General features: G+C 38.5%; 8 protein-coding genes across 10 annotated transcripts; 3 read left to right on the top strand and 5 right to left on the bottom strand.

Annotated features, from left to right (window-relative positions):
• Nucleotides 1-55: 55 nt before the first annotated feature.
• On the bottom strand, nt 56-2194 carry LOC105971806 (uncharacterized). Of its 2 annotated transcripts, none has more exons than XM_012996703.2 (6): nt 1766-2194; nt 1434-1660; nt 1238-1348; nt 923-1078; nt 570-817; nt 56-485 (listed from the first exon to the last, which is right to left on the bottom strand). In XM_012996703.2, the coding sequence occupies exons 1-6, from the start codon at nt 2053-2055 to the stop codon at nt 162-164; spliced, it is 1356 nt and encodes a 451-aa protein (XP_012852157.1). In that variant the 5' UTR covers nt 2056-2194; the 3' UTR covers nt 56-161. The 2 variants fall into 2 exon arrangements, with proteins under 2 accessions (XP_012852157.1, XP_012852158.1); XM_012996704.2 differs by having other exon boundaries at nt 570-808; nt 1766-2192.
• A 130-nt stretch (nt 2195-2324) lies between these two features.
• On the bottom strand, nt 2325-4503 carry LOC105971807 (uncharacterized). The gene is made up of 6 exons (XM_012996705.2): nt 4084-4503; nt 3753-3979; nt 3549-3659; nt 3239-3394; nt 2895-3130; nt 2325-2822 (listed from the first exon to the last, which is right to left on the bottom strand). The coding sequence occupies exons 1-6, from the start codon at nt 4377-4379 to the stop codon at nt 2499-2501; spliced, it is 1350 nt and encodes a 449-aa protein (XP_012852159.2). The 5' UTR covers nt 4380-4503; the 3' UTR covers nt 2325-2498.
• Nucleotides 4504-5150: 647 nt separating this feature from the next.
• LOC105971777 (Protein kinase superfamily protein) lies at nt 5151-8184 on the top strand. The gene has a single exon (XM_012996662.2). It carries the CDS (start codon nt 5514-5516, stop codon nt 8025-8027), a length of 2514 nt encoding a protein of 837 aa, XP_012852116.2. The 5' UTR covers nt 5151-5513; the 3' UTR covers nt 8028-8184.
• Nucleotides 8185-8244: 60 nt separating this feature from the next.
• Nucleotides 8245-10543, bottom strand: LOC105971778 (uncharacterized). The gene is made up of 2 exons (XM_012996663.2): nt 10284-10543; nt 8245-9443 (listed from the first exon to the last, which is right to left on the bottom strand). The coding sequence occupies exon 2, from the start codon at nt 8996-8998 to the stop codon at nt 8444-8446; it is 555 nt and encodes a 184-aa protein (XP_012852117.2). The 5' UTR covers nt 8999-9443; nt 10284-10543; the 3' UTR covers nt 8245-8443.
• Nucleotides 10544-10784: 241 nt separating this feature from the next.
• On the top strand, nt 10785-12273 carry MIND (septum site-determining protein (MIND)). Its single transcript, XM_012996473.2, has one exon. The coding sequence runs from the start codon at nt 11015-11017 to the stop codon at nt 11963-11965; it is 951 nt and encodes a 316-aa protein (XP_012851927.2). The 5' UTR covers nt 10785-11014; the 3' UTR covers nt 11966-12273.
• Nucleotides 12231-16721, bottom strand: LOC105971621 (uncharacterized). Of its 2 annotated transcripts, XM_088819263.1 has the most exons (14): nt 16357-16720; nt 16053-16261; nt 15894-15964; nt 15398-15486; nt 15165-15215; nt 14781-14876; nt 14619-14695; nt 14300-14498; nt 14082-14156; nt 13688-13938; nt 13534-13603; nt 13366-13461; nt 12792-12870; nt 12231-12688 (listed from the first exon to the last, which is right to left on the bottom strand). In XM_088819263.1, the coding sequence occupies exons 1-14, from the start codon at nt 16645-16647 to the stop codon at nt 12630-12632; spliced, it is 1713 nt and encodes a 570-aa protein (XP_088675389.1). In that variant the 5' UTR covers nt 16648-16720; the 3' UTR covers nt 12231-12629. The 2 variants fall into 2 exon arrangements, 1 of the variants encoding a protein (XP_088675389.1); XR_016031652.1 differs by lacking the exon at nt 12231-12688 and having other exon boundaries at nt 12816-12870; nt 13366-13447; nt 16357-16721.
• Nucleotides 16722-18797: 2076 nt separating this feature from the next.
• On the bottom strand, nt 18798-21159 carry LOC105971900 (beta-carotene hydroxylase 2, chloroplastic). Its single transcript, XM_012996823.2, has 7 exons — nt 20454-21159; nt 20269-20328; nt 20048-20119; nt 19763-19897; nt 19541-19666; nt 19155-19211; nt 18798-19025 (listed from the first exon to the last, which is right to left on the bottom strand). The coding sequence occupies exons 1-7, from the start codon at nt 20895-20897 to the stop codon at nt 18948-18950; spliced, it is 972 nt and encodes a 323-aa protein (XP_012852277.2). The 5' UTR covers nt 20898-21159; the 3' UTR covers nt 18798-18947.
• A 2815-nt stretch (nt 21160-23974) lies between these two features.
• Nucleotides 23975-26172, top strand: LOC105971938 (putative polygalacturonase). The gene is made up of 5 exons (XM_012996875.2): nt 23975-24187; nt 24255-24696; nt 24797-24971; nt 25101-25171; nt 25270-26172. The coding sequence occupies exons 1-5, from the start codon at nt 24164-24166 to the stop codon at nt 25989-25991; spliced, it is 1434 nt and encodes a 477-aa protein (XP_012852329.2). The 5' UTR covers nt 23975-24163; the 3' UTR covers nt 25992-26172.
• The last annotated feature ends 44 nt before the right edge of the window (nt 26173-26216 follow it).

Raw genomic sequence — 26216 nt, 5'->3', positions numbered from 1 at the left:
CGTGTGCATGTGCAACTCTAGTAGTTCATTCTACTTAGATCGGTAAATCTAAATGTTAAACGAAACAGGGTTTTGTAATTGTCGAGAATTGTCAAATCATAATGTACAAGGCTACGTACTCAAATGAAATAAATTGAAAACAAAGAAGTTTTTACGGATGATCAAATGTGTCTGAGGACTAGCATACCAAAACCGATACCGAGAAATGTAGCAATCGATATACCAAATATTCCAACGAGAATTCCAGGTACAACTAACGGGCCCCACCCTTTTGCTGTGGCCATTCCACATGCCGTTGTGGGACCTCCAATATTAGCATTTGATGCCAATAACAATAGTTTTCGATCAATCCGAAATAATTTTCCGAGCCCGAGTATTACTACAAGATGGACAGTGACTTGAATAAAGGCGAACAAGAATATACTGGGAGCTGTGTTTATTACGTTCCACAAGCTCCCACTCGCTCCAAGAACAGCAAAAAATACCTGTTTCGAAAAGTATTCTTTTCACCACATTAAAAAAATTGAAAAAAAAATTAAAAAATTAAAGTACGTAAAATATTTAGTTACCTGCATTAGTACTAGAGCGAAAAGATCACCAGCAGGTGCCAGGTGGCGAAAGAAACTCGGAAAAAAAGTTGCTAACATGACAATAATAGCAGTCACTGCAGGAAGTTCTCCTCCTTGAATTCCGAATGTTTTAGTGATAGAATTCGCAGTTTTGCAAATAGAAAAGGAAACGGCAATTGCTGTTGCCATTTGGAGCACTGAAAGTTTGCTCTTGCTCGACTCCGGACATGAAGAATCAGCTGCACAGACTGTACTGAAACTGAATTCCACTATATCTTTTTATATAAATATGATCAAAGTCGAACAAAAACACTCGTTTTTTTTTTATCTGATATATTTCTAGTTTTACATACCGTCAGTCACTGTTGCAGACTCGGGAGGTATTTTGGAGGCCAACGTGAACAACAGAAGAAAATACAGAGCACAAATAACGTTGTCTGCTGCTACACCGGCAGCAATAACCGATGGAGAAACACCGAGTGCCTCAGATATCGCAACGTAATTTATTGCTGTGTGAACCATAAACAAACTATTATTACCATGGGCTTGTTCTTTTATTTAACAAATGACGAAAGAATCTAGTAATATTTAAGAAGGTCGTAAGACGAGACCCAACGGAGTTACAAAAAAAAAAAAAAAAAAAAAGAAAAAAAAAGAAAAAAACTTGCCTCCACCGATATAACTACCCATCAAAGCGGAAGCTATTTTCCAGTTATCGGGACCAAGGGATCTCATGGGAACCATAAGGAACGCCACTGTTGTTCCGACAACTGTTGCCACTGAAACATCGAACGAAACAATTGAACAAATGGGACTAACAAGGTTGCAGATATAATCCGACGAAGTGTAAAGAAATTAATAGACCTGATCCAAGCAAGAAAGCGAAGAACAAAGTCCCTGTAGTCCGTATAACTTGCCGCAAATCAGCTCTAAAGAGTAGCAACGGTATTGTCAACGGCAGCAAGTATCGAAACACCACCGAATAAGCAGGCGCATCGTGCGGGATAATCCCCAAATTACTGGCTGCAAGCCCAACTAAAATACTCACTAATGCAGCACTAACCATGCTCCCAATCTTCGTCTTCTCTGACCTTCGGACAATGGGTCCCACATAAACGAAACAATTTCATTATCCATTGTTTTATCTCTCTAGAATATATTTCAGAAAAAATAAAACAAGAAGATTGAGATAATACCAGAGCCCGAAAGTGGCGGCGGCGAGAAGGGCAGTCCAGATACCCCATTGGTCACTCGGAGAAACAACAATTGGTGAGTTGTTTAAGTGGGATTTCTTGACAGTTAAAGAATCTTTCCAGGATCTGCCCCTGTGGGTAATTGTGTTTGGTAAATTAGATTCACCTGTGTCGGATTGCTGTTTGTACGGAAATTTGGCGCCATTGTTAATTTTGATGCAGAAAGTTGAGTGTGATGGAGATGGAGATGATGCAAGTGCCACTAGGTGTAACGGTAACCTTGAGGCTGCCATTTCAGATTATTTGGCTCTGTGCTCTGTGAAATGATAATTCTGCTGACTTTGCCAAAGCTGAATCATTCTCGTACTTTTATTGGGCCACGTGGCATGCAGTCCACATATAATTGGTAAAAAATATTCAGCAATTTGAGGATGATAGTGGGGTGATTTCAGTAATATTTGTAAAATTATCAGATTGTATTTTTTTTCTTCCTTTTGATAATCAATAAAATTTATCAGATTAATTCAGTAAGATTATATGACTTTAAGACTTAAGTAAATAATTAGATTCCAAAATTGAAATTCTTGATACTAAAATAAATAAATAAAATTCGGAATTTTGTGGGCTATGGGCCACGTGTCCGAATTGGGCCTGACCAATCTTGAATAAAACCCCAATCAATCAATGTAATAAATATATCCTAGAAAGCAAAGGCAAATGAAATTGATTGAATCCTTCACATAAATCTAAGAACAGCTTGTCCGAAAGCAATGCCAAGAAAAGTAGCAATTGCAATCCCAAATATGCCAGCAAGAATACCAGGCACAATTAGTGAAGTCCATCCTTTTGCGGTCGCCATTCCACAAGCTGTTGTGGGGCCCCCGACGTTAGCGTTCGACGCCAAAAGCAATAGCCTCAGATCAAACCTAAACAACTTCCCCAATCCTAAAATCACAGCCAAATGTACCCCAATCTGGATTAGGGCAAACAAGAATATACTCGGTGCTGTTGTTATCACATTCCTTATGCTCCCACTCGCACCAATCACAGCAAAAAACACCTGAAACGAAAAATCGTAAATTTAATGACGTTGAGAAAAAAATGATTTTATTTTAAGGATTAATTAGCTGACCTGCATTAGTATCAGTGCCATAGCTTCGCCAGATGGCGCCAGGTAAGCGAACTGATTTGGAAACGAGGTTGCTAGTACAACAACGATAGCTGTTATGGCTGGAAGTGTACCTCCTTGTATCCCAAAATGCTTTGTCAAGACAGTGGCGATTTTGCATATAATGAACGATACGGCGACGGCAGTTGCAGTTTGCAGTACAGGTAGTTTATTATCCGATTCCGATTCTTCATTAATACCTGCATTTTCCATATGTTAGAAGAATTCAGTCATTTCGGACAAGATGACAATTTCCCCCTTAATGCACGTGTATTTTAATAGGTGATTTCAGAATAGTATTTACGCACCAGGTGTTGGAGATGACGATTCGGAGGGTATTTTAGATGCCAAAGCAAATAAAGTGGTGAAGTATATTGCACAAATAACATTATCTGCTGCTAGCCCGGCAGCTAATACTGAAGGAGATACACCGAGGGCTTCGGATATAGCGACGTAATTGACAGCTACACAACAAAAAAAAGCATCATGTTTATCCATACCATATAAATCGAGAAGAAATTGGTTATGCTGCATCGCAATGTACGTATACATACTTTCAACTAAGCGTCTAGTCTACATTAATTTCCCGATATCGAACAAAAGATTTGTATAGATTACCTCCACCGATATGCCTTCCCATTAGAGCAGCTGCTATTTTCCAACCGTCTTGACCGAGTGATCGCATCGGCACAAGAAAGTAAGCTACAAGAGTACCCACTGTTGTAGCAACTGTCAAGAAAGGGTTAATTACAAATTAGTCCCCCCAAAAAATAAAAATTACAAAGATTACAACTTTACAGAAATCAATGAATGAACAAGTACCTGATCCAAGCAAGAAAGCTAACAGAAGTGTGCCGGTTGACTTTATTACACGGCGCATATCGGCTCTATACAGAAGCAGAGGAACTGCTAATGGCAGAAGAAATTCCAAAACGACGTTATAAGCTGCCGTTTCACTTGCTATAATTCCCAAATTACTTGCTGCCAGACCCACCAAAGTACTCACTAATGCACCACTCAATGCGCTCCCAATCTTTGTTTTTTCCGACCTTTCATGTAAATAACAACATAATTATGAGAAATTCAAATAAATTGGGGGAAAAAAGAAGTACCAATTTCTCGATTTTGTTGAATAGGGTTTTGTATTGCTCACCATATGCCGAAAGCGCCGGCGGCGAAAAGCGCAGTCCAGGTGCCCCATTGATCGTGCGGAGAAATGATCGGAAAATTCAATTGCGATCTGGCGACGACACTTCGAGCTGGATTCCGGGAAGTTGTTTTTAGGGTTTTATATTTGTCAGATGAAGAAGTTGAGAGTGGGGAATTTTGAAATGATGAGGTGTGAGTATCTGGAATCTGGGAGGCGGCGCTGCGGGAGGAGAGGATGGACCGCCGCGCCGGCGGCGGAGGGATATAAGTGGGCTGGAAGAGGAGGATTTTTCCGGCCATTCCTCCGGTGCTACCCTGGCATACAGTATGAATCAATACTGATATACACTACACTCAGTTGAAAGAGTTGCATCTGGTAAAAAGTTTTTACTGTTTATCTAAGGTAATTACGAAAATACCCCACATGTTTGGGTAATTACAACTACCGCACTAAACTATTAATTTTCTTATACGTCCACCATACGTTGACAAATTCAACATAATCTTCTAAATTCCTGTGAAATTTATATAGTTTGTATTCGTTATGTGCAAAACTGTAGTTTCTAATGCACGACATTCTGATAAAAGCCGTGTTTTATTTTCTAATTCAGACCACATCATATGCACAAAAGATTCACTGACTGCTGTCTGCTGCTAGAGAAAAATATATGCTGTGTTTCAGTAATCCTACAACTTGATATAATAGTTTATTTATATATTTGACATAAATATAACCATTAATCAGAACTCAATGTTTCTTGATTATTTATTGTCATATAATTAGTATCCACTTACCTGTAGCAACCCCTTAATGAACAATGTTTCTGCACATATCACTATACTTTTAATAAACTCTGTTACATCTTATATATATACATATATAATCACTAATTTTGGCAATTACTGCTGACAATAATAATCTAAACAGTTTTAGCAAATCCATGATACTAATAAATTGGCAAAAAAACAAAAATTACTATTTTCCCAGTGTGCAAGTTTTCAATAATTTGTAGTAATGTCATTTAATGGCCTTTAAATCCTGCACATGCTTGAGCTTCATAGGTCAAACTTTCTGCTGTTTATTGCATAATTATTATTTTTTATTTTTATTTTTTTTAATTGGGTTTTCAACAGATGGACCATGTATAGAAGTGATGACCCCATCAATTTAAAACCTCTGTTTTTTTCTGTCATCCACTGCAATTAGTGCATTTCATGAGTATACTAGTGTGTTATCTTGACAAAATCCACTCTTTAAAAAAAAAAAAAAAATTGCATTAAACCCTCTTCTTGATCCAGTAATCAGCACTAATATTTCTCAAAAAAGTTCAAATCTTTGGTAATTTCTCCAACAATCTCTCTAATTCTTGTTCATAAAAAACCATTCTTGGAACAAAAAAAAATAAAAAATAAAAAAAATCAGACAACTAACTCATGGATGCGAAGCTTCTCCACTACCTGTCTGTACATTTCTCAATCCTCATCCTCTCAAATGCTTTCACACCCCAAGACAACTACCTCATCAACTGCGGATCAGACACCGGCGCAACACTTGTCGACAACCGCCACTTCGCCGGAGATTCATCGGAGAACGGTTCTTCCCATCTCTCAGAAGGTAAATCACTTTCTCTCACTAACCAAAACCCATCTCCCAATTCCCCTCTTCTCTACTCCACAGCCCGAGTTTTCACTTCACCTTCAACCTACACTTTCAATATCAAGAACATCAACTGGACCCACTTGCTGCGTCTCCATTTTGCCCCTTTCAAATCCCTAAATTACGATCTCAGCCATGGAAAGCTCAGCGTTTCTGCAAATGGGGTTTCTCTGCTAACCAATTTCGTCGCTAATTCCACTGTTCTCAAAGAGTTCTTCTTTACGGTAGATGAAGAAGATCTTGAGATTCTGTTCACACCTGTCGGCGGCGGTTCCGGTTCCGGTTTCGCTTACGTGAACGCAATCGAACTTTTCTCTGTACCGAAAGATTTCTTCGTCGACTCAGCTGGGATAGCGTTAATCAACCCTGACGGAATCCAAGAATTCAAACGGAATATCACCTCCCACGTGTTGGAAACCGTCCACAGAATTAACGTCGGCGGTCCTAAGTTAACCCCGTTTAACGACACACTCTGGCGGACTTGGATCCCGGATGAAGATTTCCTCGTCTTGAAAACAGCCGCCAAAGTTGCCACCACGAACGACCCCCCGAATTACGAACTCGGCGGCGCAACCCGAGAAACCGCCCCCGATAATGTGTACATGACCGCGCAGCAAATGAATGTAGTCAACGACAGCCTGATTTTTCACTTCAATATAACGTGGGATTTTCCGGTGGGAGCCGATGATCCGATGCATTTGGTCCGCTTGCATTTTTCCGACATTGTTAGCATTGCACTCAACACGTTGTACTTTAACGTATACATAAACGGGGTCACCGCGTACAAAGATGTGGATTTGTCCGTTCTTGCGTTTCATCAGCTCGCGTCTCCTTATTACATCGACTTCGTGGTGAGGAACGCGAAAGATTCGGATATCGTTCGGATTAGCGTCGGCCCTTCGGATTTAAGCAGCACATTGAGGAAAAACGCTATTCTTAATGGAGTCGAGATTATGCGAATGGTGGATTTTATATCTTCTTCACCACTCAAATCTCGTGGGAAAAGCACATGGATTGTGGTTGGTTCGGTGGTTGGAGGGTTTTTTGCAATAAGTTTCGTATTTCTTGCAATTCTAGCTTTGCTCAAATGCAAGAAGAAGAAAAGACCGAAAAAGACAAAACCGAGACGTGCAGAAAGTGCAGGATGGACTTCTTTACGAGCGTACGGCGCCAGCTCACACGCCACAATATCCCTAGCTTCACCTGGGCCCTACGGATATTCCGGTCTAAAGATTCCCTTTACCGATCTTCAATCAGCTACAAACAATTTCGACAAGAATCTAGTAATCGGCTCGGGTGGCTTCGGTACGGTCTACAAAGCAATTCTTGAAAGCAACAGCATAAAAGTTGCTGTGAAAAGAGGCATGCCTGGTTCAAGACAAGGCCTCCCAGAATTCCACACAGAAATCGCCGTCCTATCAAGAATCCGCCACCGCCACCTCGTATCACTCGTGGGCTACTGCGAAGAGCAATCCGAAATGATACTCGTTTACGAGTACATGGAAAAGGGTCCGCTGAGAAGCCACCTGTACGGCTCTGATTCGCTGCAGCCACTGCCATGGAAGCAGAGGCTAGAAATATGCATCGGTGCAGCTAGAGGCCTCCACTACCTCCACACGGGGTCCGCCCAAGGAATAATCCACCGTGACATAAAGTCAACAAACATTTTACTCGACGAAAATTATGTTGCTAAGGTGGCGGATTTTGGTCTCTCGAAATCAGGCCCTTGTCTGAATGAAACTCATGTTAGTACGGGTGTGAAGGGTAGTTTCGGGTATTTGGATCCGGAGTATTTTCGCAGGCAGCAGCTTACGGATAAGTCGGACGTTTACTCATTTGGGGTGGTGCTTTTCGAAGTGCTTTGTGCAAGACCGGCGGTCGATCCTTTATTGAATAGGGAAGAAGTCAATTTAGCAGAGTGGGCAATGGAGTGGCAAAAGAAGGGTTTGATCGAGAAGATTGTGGACCCTTTTATTGTGGACGAGATAAAACCGAGCTCTTTGAAGAAGTTTGGGGAAACGGCTGAGAAGTGTTTGGCTGAGTACGGTGTGGATAGGCCGACTATGGGGGATGTTTTGTGGAATTTGGAGTATGCTTATCAGCTTCAGACGAACGAAAGGAAAAGGGAACATGGGATTGATGCTGATGATGGCTCCGAAGCGGCGGTAACACCACCACCTATGGGTGTTCCGGCAAGGCGTGGTGGCGTTGATGCGGACAGTGATGATGGTACTTCGGATATATCGAGCAGCCGTGTTTTTTCGCAGCTGATAACCAATGAAGGCAGATAACCAATCTTGTCCATTGAGTGCATTTATATAATTTCCACATATATTTAAGCTCTAGTGTTTTTGTAATGTATGCCTATAATTCAGACATGGAATTATACAATGTTTCCAACTGTATATTACTTTTCTTAGGTTGCTATTCATTTTTAACTTTGATTCAGACATCAGACTCTGGTTCATAATAATTCACTTGCAGCAAAGTTCAAAGAGACAACTAAAATTGAGGTAATCAAAACAAACAGAAAAAAAACTAAAAATCGGAGAAGTTCGAAAATGTCGGTAATACAATCTTGACACCGGATAATAAAAGGGGTAATAAAGACCAAGCTCTCTCAGATATATACACAGAACCATTATTCGAAACAACAGCAATCACCACAACTAGACCAAACCATATCTAGAAATGAATTTCTTCCTTTTTACCCTCTTAACATATGGTTGAACACATAAGCATCCACCTGTGAATCATCGGCTATTTTAAGTGACGAAACTGCCTGAGCAGCAAGTTGGCCCGCAGAATATTGAGGATCAGACGAGACCATGAAATTCGAATTCCCCCAGTGGTTATTCCACATGCACTCGTATCTATACGGATCAGAAGAAACCCATCCAAAATCTCCGAGCGAATATTTCGACACATCTCGGTAAGGAACCAATGCCTGTCTTCTGCCAAGAACAATCTCCATGTTTCTAGAATATTCCCAATTCTTACTTGATTCGTCAGAGTCTTCACCGAGTAGGACATTCAGAGCTACTGCCTCAGCTATTGCAGCACCTTCTTCATCAAGCCTCTCTTGTTCTTCTTTCTTTTTCTGCTTCTTCTTTTCAAGTTCGGAGCGAATGGCTGCAGAAGTAGCTAAAGCCTTCTCCAATCGCCTCTTTTTCTTCTCAGCTTGTTTGATTCGGTCGAGCTCGTCTTTTACCTGCTTCTTCTTGGCTTTCCTAACGCCAGCTGTTACTTTAGAACCGTCCATGATATGATAACCCTAATACTACACTCTCCTATCTGCTTAACTTCTTTTACTTCCCTAATAAAAAAGTTGTCTATTTTGTATACAGTATCTGATCAAATATATGTTTCCTTTTTCTTTTAAAACTTGTTATTGAATAATTAATGAACTCTGAAAATGAAAACTCGGGAAAAAGAGAAAGAAAAAAAAACGCAAGCTAAGTATATCGAACTAACACTACACCCACTCAGGTCTGAATGAGTACCTCATTTTACGCACACTACATTCCCAAAAAGAGATAACAGGAGATAGAAGAAGTGAAAATTGGTAAGATCTTCCTAACCCGTTCTTCAACATTGTTCTCGATTTTCCACAACCCTTGCTACCCATTAACAAACTACTTAATAAAATGACTTATTAATGGAGTAACTATTTTTTTAGTTTCAAACAATTCACATGGCCTTCCCTCCTGCAAAACAAAGTCAAGAATAAACTCAGCATACAAGCCACTTCGACCGACAAAAAGTACGCCGTCATTCCAGAAAGAAAACCACAATTGACAGTGACGAAAAAAAGAAGCACTAAACGCCACCAAATAAAGAAGTATCAAGAAAAACGACAATCTCAAGATTCTGTTAAATACCATTACACTAACGTAAAAAAGGAATCACCACGTGTCGGCAAAACAATATTGTAACCTATCATAAGCCATTGGAGTGGTTGCAACACGACAATATCCAAATCGCGACAAAAATCCTATAATCCATTCAAGATTCAAAAAAACAGAGATATCAAATAACTGGTGAACTTAAATTCTTCTGGTAAAACACAGGCATACATACTAAAACTACTACTAATCCACTGTACTAAATATCTACATTTCCATTATCTCAATGAAAAGATCCTAAATTGAATCAGCAAATAGATAAACCAACTAATGACACCAAAAATCCATTCCACTCCATTACCTCTACGTCATATTCAATAATTCAAGCTCCGTGGCATCGCAATTAATCAACAAATTACAGATCCAGAAAAAAATGAAAACTTTATCACCCACAGACAACCTTACAGAAAGATCCACAAATAAAACCCTAAGTTAATTCAACCAATTACAGAAAACCCTATCATTTGACACGCGATCCACTGTAACCGGATGCCTAAATCTCAAATTACAACAAAAACCAATCGGGATATACATTATTTAGCATCGGATCAGAAAATTCACATAAGAAACAGCAGAATTAGATACATAAATCCAAAAATAAAAATCTAAAAGACCAAAGTTTGGAGTGGAAATAAAGCAAACCTGCTTCAGACAATTGGAGGAGAAAAAAGAAGGGGCTCCCCGAGAAATCAATGGTATTTTAGAGATCGTCTGTTTTCTGTAATCAGTGCGTGTTGTGTGTGAGAGAGAAGATGATGATAAAATAACTGATCACATGAGATTGCCGGTGAGGCAAAGAGACGGGGATGAGTAGGAGAAGGAAGGGTAGTATTGGAATAAAAAGGAGGAGATTGCCACGTGTCGGTTAATGGAGAGTGATCCAGAATTTCTGACTTTTTCTTATTTGGCCCCCACTTTTGGAAATTCAATTTAGAACAACTACTAATTTAATTATTATAATATAATATGATCCAATTAAGTGTTAACTGTTAAAAGAAAAACAATGAAATGATTTGAAAATATTGATAGTATTGATTTGGGGGCAATTTGAACTATTTGTAAATATATGGGATTGTGCATGGGTTTTTTTGTTAATAGTGGAAAACAATGGGGGCAGTTTGAACTATTTGTAAATATATGGGCACTAAAACTAATAGTGAGAAACTATGGGTACCAAGATGATATTTACGTTAGCCTAGATATTCCACTGTTTCGCAGCAGCTTTTAACTTCTTCCTCTATACTGAACTCAGTCGCCATTTCCCATTTCCACTCAACACAATTTCCAGATTCCAGATTCCAACCACACACACAGAAACGCACATTGCGAGGCCGCCGGAGTTGCAGATATTCCGGCGAAAGCCAATCCGAGCAATGATATCTCTCCAGACCATTGCTAAACCGTCTCCGATCCACTTCCGCCCCAAAAAGCCCTTCAAAAGACCACCCAAAACCCTAACCCCAATCCACTCCCTCCTCCAGTACAATCGCAAGCCGCAGCTCTCGGGAGAAACGCCGAGAGTGGTGGTCATCACCTCCGGCAAGGGCGGGGTGGGGAAAACCACCACCACCGCCAACATAGGCCTCTCCCTCGCCCGCCTCGGGTTCTCCGCCGTCGCCATTGACGCCGACGTTGGCCTCCGCAACCTCGACCTCCTCCTCGGCCTCGAAAACCGCGTCAACTACACCGTCGTCGAGGTGCTCAACGGAGACTGCCGCCTCGATCAAGCCCTAGTTCGGGACAAGCGGTGGTCGAATTTCGAACTCCTCTGCATCTCCAAACCCCGCTCCAAACTCCCCCTAGGGTTCGGCGGAAAAGCCCTAATTTGGCTGGTGGAAGCCCTCAAAAACCGAGAAGAAGGCGCACCTGATTTCATACTAATCGATTGTCCGGCCGGAATCGACGCCGGCTTCATCACCGCAATCACTCCGGCGAACGAGGCGGTGCTGGTGACCACCCCAGATATCACGAGCCTAAGAGACGCAGACAGGGTGACAGGTTTGTTGGAGTGTGATGGGATAAGGGATATTAAGATGATTGTGAATAGGGTAAGGACTGATATGATTAAAGGGGAAGATATGATGTCGGTTTTGGATGTTCAAGAAATGCTAGGGCTACCATTGTTGGGTGTGATCCCTGAGGATACAGAGGTGATCAGAAGCACAAATAGAGGGTATCCGTTGGTTCTGAATAAGCCGCCTGCTTTGGCAGGATTGGCGTTCGAGCAGGCTGCTTGGAGATTGGTGGAGCAGGATAGCATGAAGGCGGTGATGATGGAGGAGGAACCCAAGAAACGCGGGTTTTTCTCATTCTTTGGAGGGTAGAGTAATGCGGTGGTGGCTCCATCTTTTTTCCTTATTTCCGGAGTAATTTTGTATAGTAGGAAGTGAAGGTTTGCCAATGTTTGTTTCGTTTGTTTTCATTATTTCACGGGATTTGTGTTTCGGAAGCTGGAGATTTTGGTTTATGGTAAGACTCGGTAGTTTTAGTTGTGATCATTGATCAATGTGGGTGAGTGTGTTATATGCTTAGAAGCATAATTACTTCTTGGATGAGAACTCTTTCAATATTTGATTCTATAGAGGTATGTTCTTCAATGTATTCATTTATTATCAAAGAGAGAATTTTGCTATATCTTTGTGCTTTAATTATTGTTCCTGGTTTTTGGATAGCTTCATACATATAGCCACCTGGAAAATGACTTCGATAACATATTCATTGGTTCTTTGTTGACATCTAGAGATTGGCACGGCGATTCTCATGTATAATGATTTCTAGATTATTCCAAGACCTTGGAAATAATTACAATCCAATTTTGTGTCTTTCCCTGATTACCGTATCCTGGTTTCCCCTTTCGTGTTTGTTGTTGAATACAAATTCCACTTGCTCTTGGCTGCCGTTACGTGTGGTATGCTGCAGATTTTTCAGTGTGGTATGCTGCAGATTTTTCAGTTGAGCTTTACCTGAGCGATTGTTGGGTTGAATGAATTACTTAAAGATTTGCTGCAATTTTTTGAGCAGCTTTCGTCCGACAGTAGTTATATCGCCTATTCAATCAAAAGTAGAACAGCATGAAAGTTCAACCTTTGCCTGTTTGCCTGTAGAAGTAGACCTTATAATTGATAGGCAGTTACATAAACGACTCGTTACCTGCTCCAAGTGTCAAGATGACCATCTGATGACAAGGATCCTTGGATACCATATCCACCAACCTATCCACCACATTGTCCTGATAAAACCAATACAGTACCCTCAGTTATAAACAAACCCTGTAAATCGAATAGAGAATTATCGTAATTTTCATGTTAGTTCTCCAATAAAAATATCTAACAACTTTGGAAACGGAACTGGGCAAGCTGTCATATGAAGGGCAGTTCCTATATTCGAGATAAAAAGTCCATATGAATCTGTAATATCATTTCCCAAAATGGAGACAGTTTTCCACAATCCTTGTGAGTTGGGTTAATATGCAGGTGCGAACTAAATTCGCACAATATCTCAATAAATGGACAGCATTAGGTTTTGATTTTAAGGTACTGAACTTCTCTAAATTGAATTTCATTCTTTATTATTGATTATTCTGATAGTACTTGAGCCATATAAAAATCCAAGTGATTTCACAAGGTCAAGCGCTTCCCAAGAGAGAAATTCTGCTCTGGGAATGAAGCCCTTGTAGCTAGAATTATGGTATTCGAATCCATATGGGCTGAAAGCAAAAGTTTACCAGGCATGGGATAAAATCACAAGGAGGGCTGGTTATGGACCTAGCCAGATCCTCTCCACTGATACTCCAAAAGTTAGCTTCCCTGGCAGCATAAATCTGTTGTCAATGGTCAGAATATGAATCGTCACCAATGTTGCTTGGTAATCTTTCTAGTATCAACGCTAATACCTCTGTAATTATAACTCGATTCGTTTCAGTAAATGAAGAGGCAAACTCGCTCTTCATTGCTGCTAAGCGGCTGCAAAAAAAGGACCATTAATCACAAGTCCTTCAACTGAGAATCAAACAAGATGGAGAGAAATGTGCGGTGTCAAATAGAAACCTGTAAGTGTGAGGCTGAAAAACCACCAGAAGCTCTTTTGAGGGGAACATCTTTCTTGCTGCTTGAAGAACAGCACGGACTTCAGTGGGGTGGTGAGCATAATCATCAAAAATATGGTATCCATGAATTGCACCGATGAACTCAAAACGTCTGGAAACACCTTTGAAATTTTTTAAATGTGACTTCACCATATGAATTGATTCATAAACTTGTCTTTCATCACCGAGTATAGCACTCAATGCAGCAATAACCTGCAGGCTAGGAAATGTACAGTAAATCAGAAAAAAAGCAATCAGATTCAACAAAGTTACCATGACTAATAAACCCACAGATCTAGGAGAAGAACCAAACTAAAACCGGAAATTTTTTGAAATTCCTTACCACTCTTACTCACCGCTAACGAATTAAGAACATTATGAACTCCTGGTATTTGTAAGCTGATGTCAAGGACAGCTCGTCCCTTGTGGCACTGGAAAAACAGCATGGATAACACCATTAAGAAATGCAATATCATTCTTTTCAAGAAGTGGAAATAAAATTTAGGAGATGTTGCAGCATAGTGCTAATATTCAACATCTAACAGGGTCTTTTAAATTACGAAAGCAAGCCTACCAGTTTATAGTCACAACCACCGATGGAGTTTGAAGAAACTGATGATGCCTGCCAGTCATTGTAACTTGACATGCCAAAGGTTGTAATTTTGTATCTGCTGCTGCATAGGTAGGCGGAGAGAGACTCCGTATCATCAAGAGCTTCAGATATTTCTTTTGGGAGATTCAGCAGAGAAAAAGCATCTATGTTATGGTCATGCCTGCAGAGAGGTTTCGCCTTACTTGGTGTTGCTTAATAGTGAAATTTACGATCATGTCAGCATGAAGAGGAACCTAGCATAGAAAATGAATAATAAACCATAAAAGATGGTGATACATACCTATCCCCATTCAGTATTAGGTGCCCACCAGTTCTTATTTGGCCAAGGAACTTCCTAAAAACTTCTATGACAGCGTCCTAATGTGATGAAAACTAGTATCAGAAAGTAGGCCAAAGTTAAAATATTGATAACTTGTGCTGAGTAGTCAAAACTGAGCTGAACCTCATCTCGAAATATATCAACATGCTCCCAGTCCACATTTGTTACTATGGCTACATGAGGTGATAATCCAAGGAAACAAGCATCATATTCATCAGCCTACATCAATCATATCACTGAAATTTAGTAATCACAAGATTTGTGGATGTTTTAGTAGCACATTGAAAATGAAGCTCTATAGTTCCAATAAGGAAATAAAAGAATTGAATATCCTTCATACAAGAGTTTAGTTATTGTTTATTAGCAAAATTAGATTTATTTTCCATAAATAAAAACATTGGAGTAGAACTAACCGTTATCAGTATTCATCCTACTAAGGTAATTCAGGCAAAACTACACCATTTATATGCACAAAATGGACCAGTGGTAAATAATTGAGTACCTTACCTCCAGTACAAAGTTGCGACCATGCCCATGAATAACATTAGCTCCAGAAAACTGCAGAATCGTAGGATCAATGTTGGACATGTTAATGAAGTATGCAATAGCATATTAGCTGCCAATTAAATAAAAGATACATGTCACCCACACAACAAAACGAAATGCAGAAAAGATTTAAGGAAAAGCATGTTTTCATGTATCACCAAAAAATCCACTTCTCCACTGAAGCTGACCAATACCTGTTGAACCTGTGCCCCGATCACAACTGTAAGATCATCTCCCATAGCCTTTAATACATAAGCAAGCATACTTGTTGTGGTACTCTTTCCTGTAAGTGAAAATAAGCTATGTCAATGTTTAGTAAGTGCAATACTACGTAGTAGTACTGTAGCAGGCTAAATTCGCTCCACGAGCCAATGTGGAAAGCATGCTTGTTTCAGATTATCTTTTTTTCCTATTGTCAGTATATTCAAATAATTTCACACTCAACTTCAACTGAATTACAACAAAATGAAACTAATTTCCTTCCCATACTCGCTTCTTCCATTAATTTATTTCTTCTATCAGATTATTGTTCTGTTACTCCTTCTCATCCTTGCCTCACCATAAGTACGGAAACTACATCTTCGAGTTTGATTTCGAGTGCTACAGGAAATCGTACTTATTCCTATCCCACTGAATCTTAGCCTCTATCAAATTTCCTATTCATCCCTGCATGTCAGAGAATGAGATTACCATGGCTGCCACTGACAGCAATCAAATTATAATCCTCGGTTATCTTCCCCAACCATGCACCTCGCTTATACCTAAAACACGAAATTTCCATTCACTAAGAACAAATGCACAACAAAAAGCGAAGATAAAATTGAACAAATTCAAGCATCCATAACTCACACAGGTACTCCACAAGATTTGGCAAACAAAATCTCCACATTCCCCGGTGGAATAGCACTCGAAACAACAACTGCATCAGGTAAACTCAATACATCCCCGTTTCCCTGCAAATTCGTTTCCGAGTGACCAATATAAAGCGATGCGCCGGCTTCTTTTAATGCATCCATATATCCACTCCACGCTATATCCGAACCGCTAACCACTTGACCCTATCGACATTTTCAATGTAGCTTCACTATTTAGGTTATATAGAGCACACAAAACAGTATGAATAATGAACTTTGGATATACGAGTAATACATACCTGCTTAAGCGCAAGCATAGCAAGAGCAGATAATCCGCTTCCTCCGACGCCGACGAAGTGAAACCATTTCTTCCTTCCAAATTGCGGTTCCAAATGTTCATCGCAGGGAAAATTAGCAGAGGCCGAGATTCTGCGAGAGGGTTTCCGAATTCTGGAGAGAGATGGAGGGGATACATCAACCACTTTCCGACACTGCATTCCGCATCTGGAATGTGAATTCACCGGAGGCAGCGATTTCGAGGAACAACGACGGATTGCCGGAGAATTCGACGCCGGCAGCTCCATTTGCATGATCGAATTTCAAGCTAGAAGCTGGGTTTTGGAGCCGAAATTGACAAGGCATTTGAAACTCCGATTTTATCGGGCTTCCTCTGTGAGATACCAAATTAAGGCCCGATCTACTCAAAATTAAGTTAAGGCCAAGGCCCAATTTACTTAAAATGTGAGATACCAAACTATGGGCTGTAACAATTTTGGGCCTGGTTAAAAAATTGAAATTAGTTAGGTTTCCAACTGTAACCATGGTTAACTAGCTGCAGTGGCAAAACTGCAATTTTGTCTTTATATGGCCAAATTTAGATTTTAAAAATAAAAAAATAAAAAAAAATCTCTAAAGAGTCGACAAAACAAAATTACTTGGAAATTTAAAAAAAAAAAAACATGATATAAAATACTAGGTTTTTAAGAGGTAATGGGACCATGGGTCGATGTCCATATTTGTTGCTATATTGTATATAAAGGAGGACAAAATATTTAGTGATTTGTAAGTATTTAAAAAGATAAAAGAGTAAGAAAGTTCAATACTAATTCAAACACGTTTTCTGTGAAGGCGAATGCAAACATTTGGACGCAAGAATAACTAATTTTATTGGGATAATTTTTAGCAAACTCTATCCTCAAAAATTGATTTTATGCAATTGCTTTTTACAAAAAGGAATCCAAAAACTTAGTTTTGATCTAAAATTCGACCCAACGGCCGTTAATAAGAAAATAATTCAAATTTTGGTGAAATTATGATGGAAAGCTAAGAAAGCGAAGACAACAAATATTTGGCGGGGCCAATCAAAATTGAGTCTAACGGCATAACATTTTTTCATAAGCACATTTCAATACTAGAATTATGGTTGTATTAAAATGATAGGAGTACAAAAATATTGTAATTGACACTAAGGTCAAAATTTAGCCAAGTGTGCGTGGATTCAATCAAAATATACTTTCATGTAAATTCGAAAATGTCCTTTTCACACTCATAAACTTATTGCATGCTACTTAATTTATTTTATCCCAAACAAATATAAATATATGTATAGTGGATCATCCACTTTATAACTTGACTGATTAAGATATAAAACATATTATTTTATTTTTTGCAATTGGTATGTGGTCTGATTAAAATTGAACACGTATAGGTGAATTATGAGAGACCAACACAAAGTGGGAGGTGCTTTCATTTCTTTCTTTAAGGAAGAAGATAATTAATTCAATTAGTATGGACACGTATGAATGCTATTGGTTTTTTTATTTATTTTTAAATGTTATTGCAAACGGTATTGACTTTTTACAATAATGTGTGTTTTTTTTGTTCGATGAATAGTTAGTGTGTGTGTGTGTGTGTGTGTGTGTGTGAGAGAGAGAGAGAGAGAGAGAGAGAGAGAGAGAGAGAGAGAGAGAGAGAGAGAGAGAGAGAGAGAGAGAGAGAGAGAGAGAGAGAGAGAGAGAGAGAGAGAGAGAGAGAGAGAGAGAGAGAGAGAGAGAGAGAGAGAGAGAGAGAGAGAGAGAGAGAGAGAGAGAGAGAGAGAGAGAGAGAGAGAGAGAGAGAGAGAGAGATTGGCCTGGTGAGATGTTTGGGTGAGCTTAAAGATCTTTTGGATTAATAACTAAACATAAAGATTTCATATAATTTATTGGAACATCCTTTTCCAAGCAATCTAGGAATATTAACAATTCTTATTTCATACGTTAATAGTATATAGATATACATATTATTTGAAAAGTTGAGTGCAAAACTATCCCAAGTAATCTAATTCCACCTCCTCTTCCATTTCCTCCCTTTTTCATACATTATTATTATTATTATTATTATTTTAAATAACCTTAAAATAGTCAACCAAGAGCAAAAGAAAAAGGTACTTCAATAAATAAATAAATAAAGATTGAATATTGGAGGTCATTAAATAGTATTTCTAGAAATTCCAGGTCAAAACTTTTGGAGGGAAGGGCTTCGGCTCTACAATTTTAAGCATCTTGTTTAATTTTATTTTTATTATGTAGAGCAAATTGGTAGGTCTACTTGACCACCAATCACAATAACACAGATATAGATATTTATACTTCAAAAAAATGGCTTTTAGTTTGGAATTTAATCAATTATTTTAGTTGATTTCAACATTTGTAAGTTTCCATTTTCCAATTTTTTATAGCATCACAAACAGGGCACAAAATTTACATTTAATTAACAGCCCCAAATTTTTATTTAACATAGTAGCTTTTCACCACAAGCACTGGAATACACCAGTAATCAATCATTTTGGTATATCTATTTTTTCTCTATATATACTGAAAAACAATTCCCAATTAGGTTAAAAAAACTATCATAAATTCTTGGACATTTTAATTCTTCTGCTAACTTCCCTATCCAGCTCTTCCAACCCTCCTACTTCTTCAAGTTCCTGCACCGTTCGTTGCACATAACGCGAAGATTAATTAAGCATTCAATTCAAAATAATACATTATTCAAAAATTTTGATAATTTTATTTGATTATATCCAAAATCGTATTTAAAAAAAAAAAAGAACTACCTTAGGTCCTAAAAATAATCCATATGGGACCCCGTTGAACTTCTCCGAGTGATGAAGCTGAGGATCACAAAAGTCGAACAAAAATAATAGCGATCAGATTATAACAATTAAACGAAGAAGAATACAATACCATATGCAACAAGATAATCTTGAAAATGTGAACTAGATGAGCTAATTAACGTTAAGTATATATAACATTGTCGACAATTAACCGTCCCTTTCAAATCAATTGTCCATTCAGTATTAAAAATCATTCATATTAACTGTCGTTTTACAATACTTTACTCTCACTAAGAAGAGGAGTAGTCGAAAGGGTACTCTTTTTCTGTTGTTTTTTTCCCTCTAAAAATCAAATTAAATTTATTAATTTTATTACTATAGAATACCTGATGAGCAGCGGCAACTCTTCTAAAATAGGGTACATTAGCAATGGGCCCCACCGGGAATCTCCTGTGGACGAGACCATCGTGGACGAACATATAGGCCATTCCAAAAACCGTTATCCCAAGGCCCTGTATAACCAAACAAAAGGCCCAATAATTCAAATTTTATTTCTCTCAATGACAATAATACCCTTTGCGGCAGTTTTTTCAAAGTAAATTACTTACAGCACCAAAACAGAGGCCGGGAATGAGGCCTTTAGTGTAAAAACCGTAGTAGAGGAGGGCAATTGCGGGAACAGCATTAGTTATCGCAAAAACATCGTTTAGTTCAAAAGCTCCTTCTCTTGGTTTATGGTGTGACTGCACTTACATAAACAAAAATTAATTGTTGGTTGACCAATTTTATAAACATTTTGTCCAATTAATTAATTCGCATAAAATTCGAAAACAATCATTAAAAATTTAATTATTGTTGAATTAAATTTTCCTAGTAAGCATTGGCATACAAACCTCGTGCATGTGCCACAACGAGGCGTGCCACAGGGCTTCGTGTGCCCATCTTGCCCACATCTCCATTCCCACCTGAATTACCAATATCAACCAAAATGACAAATTTTAAATAAAAAAAAAAAAAAAAAAAGGAAAAAGCGAAAATTCGAAGATGATTTTAATTAAGTTTGAATTCAAAAATTGTTAAATTAAATTAGTAGAGAGAGAGAGAGAGAGCTTACGGCAGCACCGACGGCGAGTAGGAATGTACCAAACATTTCTGCATATGGTATCTCTCCACCCTGCACCGCAATATACATATTTTTTTTAATTTATATATATAAAAAACAAATTTATATAAAAAATTTAATTACGAAATTAACCGGCAAAAAGCAGTTGCAGAAAGTAGCAGGGATTGGAGATTTACCTCCATTTGCCAAGCAAATCTGTAATAGACAGCTACGATTGCCATGGAAGTGATTCCTAGACTCGACATAACGGCCGCAATCAGATAGGTTGACCTCTCCGACTTCTTACGCGCCAATTTCTCCGCCACCCGCGCCGCCGCCGCGGCGGAGATTTGGTCGACGCTCTGTTCGCCGCTTGAATCGGGAAACTCCAATTGCGTCCCGCCGCCGCCGCTGCTGCTGGTGCTGGTGCTCAACGTTTTAGTTTTATCCTCCAGCACAAAACAAATCGCCAATTTAGGTTTCTTCTTCTTCAATGTCAAAATTCGATGGAATTTCAGGACGGAGGGGGAAAGAAGTAACGACGGTGTGACCAGTGAGGTCGGCTTGGGACCAAAAAATGGGATGTGCTTGACGACCGTATTAGAGGAGGCGGTGGCGGCGCCGGCAAAGCTGGCCGCCATCGACGGTTGTTCTGGAGCGACGGAGGATTTTCTAGAGAGAGAGAGGGGTGGGGTTGAAGCTTTTTGTACGTTTCGAGAGAGTTAATTTAACAACCTTGAATAGACGCGCCACATGTGAGATTTGGGGGTTTCTTTCCTATTATATATATATAAAGAAGACTGGTAAGTGGTAAACTGGTAATTAACTGTTTGTGCTGGAATGGAATTTATTTTTTCTTTTATCTTTTTTTGTTGATAGAAACATTTCAGTTTATTAAAAAAAACAAAAAACTAGTTATAAATAAAAATAAAATAGGTAATTATTATTATTATTATTAGTGGCATATTTGTAATAAGGTGGGTAAAATGTGGGCAATTGTCATTTGGTGGGGAGAGGTGGGTAAAGTGATAATGGACAGTAGTACGATGACACGTCTCATGCAGTTTGAGTTGGCAGCTGAGTAATGTGAGGTGGACGGCCCACCGTCGGATTGCGGAGGAGCAGACACCGTATCGCCCCCACTTGCGGTGGCTGACGTCATCATCCGCCGTGGACTCTGAATTTTCCGCGTGTTGAAGGCGGCCACGTATGCTCTTCGCTTTTAGTGTGTTTTTTTTTTTTTTTTTTTTTTAGTGTGTTGAAGTTATGGTGTAAAATCTTTTTATTAGTTTTAGTAATAAAAGACACTGCCTTTTTAGTGATGTTTATTGTTTCCGGACAATTTTCCATTTTTAGAAATTTGATTAATTATTCGGCCCAATTATCAAGTCTTTGTTGGTCCTCTATTGGATTTTGCCTATAGGTTAGGAGAAGCCCACACTCCTAATGTTTAATTTTGCCTATAAATATTAGCCAATTGAATTAGATATTAATTTGAACCGTCATAGTATAATTAAAATATAAAATAAAGCATTATTATATGTAATTTTGATGCGGTGATTGTTAGGGGTGGCGATTGGGGCATGTGAGCGGAGCTTAGCTAGGCTGAAACTCGAATATCGTCGGGCCTTAAGAATAGAAGCTCAAACTCACATACTATCGGATTTTGTAGTTATAGACTTAAACTCAGGTTATACAATTTTTTGGGCTTCGGGCATAAATCGGGCTCTAATTGAACTTAAAACACTACATTTTATGATTTTATAAAACAGATGTGATGAAATTAATAGATAATATATTTTACAGAAACAAACATACGTGAGCAATAAATAGTTCTCTAATTATAAAAAAATTAAAAATTAAAAAAATGTTTAGATAAAATTGCAACTAATTAATGATAAAAGTCTTCCTCAAATCCAGGTAACAAATATTGGACGTAAGAGATGACCTATCAAACATTTAGGGGTCAAAAAGTTTTTTCGAAATTAAATAATCTGTTAAATAATTAGATATATGCAAATGTGACGCTGTACTTGGACACTACGGCCCATTTCGAAACCCCAATCTGCACCTTGGATTTTGGGCGGTTTATTTTTTTAATTTCTTTTATTTTTTATTTTTTGGTCAAAATGCTGAGAGAATGAGGTTCGTCACGTGGGGATTTGTACCATGTAAAATTTTAATTTATTAAACAAACCAAACGCGTAACTCATCACCTTCGTAGATATTTTTGTTTCTGCTGATAGAAGCATCGGATAGAGTCGGTATGGCAATATTGGGCCGAACTTCCCATACTAAGTGGGCCAACAGTTCAATAGACGGTGGAAAAAGGTGAATGAGTTGATGAAGGACAGTTCGTCACTATTGATTGTACACTCAATACTTAAAGAGTCATTGGGCCGAAAACCCAACCAACCACGAAGAACTAAGAATAGTCAAGAGCTGGTTGTACACGTTTGGGGCTCGTATGGCCAGAGTTCAATAATATAGGTCTCAAATGCAAGAAGTAAGAAGAGTTCGCCAATATGCCTCAATTAGATAAGGAAAAATGAGGTGCGATAGGTGGCTAGTTGATCTGAAGACCGTTGGGAGACTTGGATTGGGGATCTTCTCCATAAATAACTAAACGAACAACACAATTTCACGCGACAATCATAATCAAATCTTGCACGAATCAAGAAATTCTGTAATAGGAAGTGTTTTCTTAAAAATTGTCTTCAATTCTCTCTCTTTACTATTTGTATATACTATTACTAGATGGTAGTTTCATCATAATAAACAATATATGACTAACAATAATTAAAAAAAGTGACATATGAAACCAAGTTCGAGTTCAACCAGCCCATATTCTACAACCCATGCTTGTAGTGGGCTCAAGCCCATGAAGTCTACTCTCATGTATATAACTAAAATCTTTTTTATTTTAATTATTTATTTAGTTCTTAAAGCAGAATAAAATGATTTATTTTAATCGCTACTTTAATTTAAAAGTATATTTAATTATAACGGGTCATCTCTTAAACAGAACACTTCACATGCAGTTAGACTATTATGATTTCGTGCACGTTTGCACTAATCGTTTCCTTCTTATTTTCAGCAAAAAAGAAATTTAAATAATCACGTGTAATGATTATTATGATGAAGGATCACGAAATATAACATGAGGTGTTGTTTTCTAATTTATCATCATTATTTTTAAATTTTTTTTTTTAGAAGGTGTTCTAATTAAGATAAAATAATTTTTTTTGTTGGTATGATAATAATAGTATACGTATTATGTAACGCTTTGACACGTGGAAGAAAGTTAATTAGTAAATACAAATCAGCCAAAATGTTAATATAACACAAAAAAAAAAATTATTTAATCATTAATATGTATTATATTATTCAAATGAATATTTAAATTCATATTTTTAGGAAAACATTTAAATTCGTTAAGTAATTAATTACCAAACGAAAATGGAAAAAGAAAAAAAGTACAATAATTACCCTTCTTTACTACTTTTCTACGAGAGGAAAAAAAAATCCAAAGAAATAGTAGATTTTCTAAAGGAGTCCAATATTAACAAAATCAATTACTCCATCATTAAAGAAAAATCCAGAATTAGATAAACAATAATCTCCCAATTTTAGGTTTCAGTAAAGTAAAAGTTCAGTCAACTTCCCATAAAACGAACAAATCATGGTTGATTTAACAAATTATCACAATATTCCCCTTGAACGCAATTTTCCCAAAACGGCACCGTGTAACCAAATCATTGCAATCTCATATGTAACATTATTTACATACCTTAAATACACAAAATTCAAAGATTTTCTTGGATGAAAATTTGCCACAATCTTCACTATATAAACCAATGCCCTCTCCCTTTGTCACAATCAAACTAATCTCACTACATCATAAAAAATGTGCTCTTACATGAATTCCCTTGTAAGTATTGATCTTATTATTATTTATTTATTTATTTTATTTTTGTTTAATTTCTGGTTTCGGGCAGGTTTTGGTTTGTTTGGTACTAGGATCATTGTGTGTGAACGTAGCGGAATCCAGAGATTTGAACTGTCTCCACGAAAAAGTCGAATACTCGGCGATAAACTGCAGGAAGCACAGTGCAGTACTGACAGATTTTGGAGGGAAAGGGGATGGTGTGACATCAAACACGGCTGCATTCAAGGCAGCAATTGCTAACCTAAGCAAAGTTGCACCCGATGGTGGGGCCCAGCTCATCGTGCCACCTGGCAAATGGCTGACCGGATCGTTTAATCTGACCAGCCATTTCACACTCTACATTTCAAAGGATGCCGTGCTCCTTGCATCTCAGGATGAAACGGAATATCCTCTGATTGATCCGTTGCCGTCGTACGGAGTTGGAAGAGACGGAGGGAAAAGGTTTATCAGTCTTATTTTCGGAACCAATCTAACTGACGTTGTCGTTACAGGTACTAATTACGATTTTGCCCTTTTTTTAATGGTTTTATTTCAAGAACCACAAGGCCCTGTTTGGCATTAATAAACATTTTTTAAATTTTGGTTTTATAGGAGGGAATGGGACAATTGATGGGCAAGGTGAAAGCTGGTGGAAGGATTTCAAGAGCGGTAAATTGAAAAACACGAGACCTTATTTGATCGAGATCTTATACTCTAGAAATGTCCAGATTTCCCATCTTACCCTCATCAATTCTCCCTCGTGGCATGTTCATCCTACTTATTGCAGGTACAACTTTTACACATATATATATGTCCATAAATGTCATTGATAAATTTCAATTTCAATTTCTATTTATTTTTATTATTTTTTTTGTAACTAATCTGTGTTTTTTTCTTTTCCATCATTCTCTTGTAGGGATGTAATAATTGAAAGTCTGACTATTCTAGCCCCAATTGATTCTCCAAACACAGACGGCATCAATCCAGGTTCGTAAATAGATCTTATTGCATTTATTGAAAGGGTATAATCGTCATTTTGGGTGACGACTGCTGAAAGGGTATATTTGTCATTTCACTTAATACAGACTCGTGCATAAACACACGTATAAGAGACAGCTACGTCGTATCGGGCGACGACTGCATAGCGGTGAAGAGCGGGTGGGACCAGTACGGAATCAAGTTCGGCATGCCAACTCAGCACCTCAGCATCAAGCGGTTCACGTGCATCTCCCCCGACAGCGCCGTGATCGCCCTCGGCAGCGAGATGTCCGGCGGCATCCAAGACGTACGCGCCGAGGACGTCCACGCCATCAACTCGCAGGCCGGTGTCAGGATCAAAACCGCCCCGGGGCGTGGGGCCTACGTGAAGGACATATTCGTCCGAAACCTGAGAATGGAGACCATGCAGTACGTGTTCTGGATGACCGGCGCGTACGGCTCACACCCTGACGATGGCTACGACCCGAAAGCCCTGCCTGTGGTCAACAACATTAATTTCAAAGACATGGTTGGGAAGAATGTCTCTATGGTTGGCAACCTTGCCGGGATCGAAGGCCACCCGTTCACCGGTCTTTGTCTCTCGAACATAACTGCTGAGCTGGCGGTCAAGAAGAAGAAGAAGAATATTCACCCGATTTTTTCGTCGGAGAAGAAGAAGCTGCCGTGGAATTGTACCGATATTAGTGGGGTGTCGAGCCAAGTTACGCCTAAGGCGTGTGATTTGTTGCCGGAGAAAAAAGTTGATTGCGCTTACCCTACCGATATCCTGCCTATCGATAAGGTTGTGTTGAAGACTTGCTCCACTTGATGATGATGTAATAATAAATTAAATCCAAAGTATTTTGTTTAGGGTTTATGCTTATGTTTGTTTTATTTTATTTTGATATGAACTTAAATTAATTATATGAGTTCTATAAACTATTTACTTGAAATAGACAGTGTGTTTGAGATAATAAGAAGAATTGCAGTTTCTCATCACAAATAATAAATATTAGATAATTCACATTACTAACAATTTAAGTTTCTAGATTAT

This window comes from Erythranthe guttata, chromosome 6 (assembly GCF_056151865.1).
Source record: "Erythranthe guttata isolate IM_541 chromosome 6, IM_541, whole genome shotgun sequence".
Classification (NCBI taxonomy): domain Eukaryota; kingdom Viridiplantae; phylum Streptophyta; class Magnoliopsida; order Lamiales; family Phrymaceae; genus Erythranthe; species Erythranthe guttata.
Note: the sequence above shows the minus strand (reverse complement) of the source record. Positions and strands in the feature narration are given on the sequence as shown.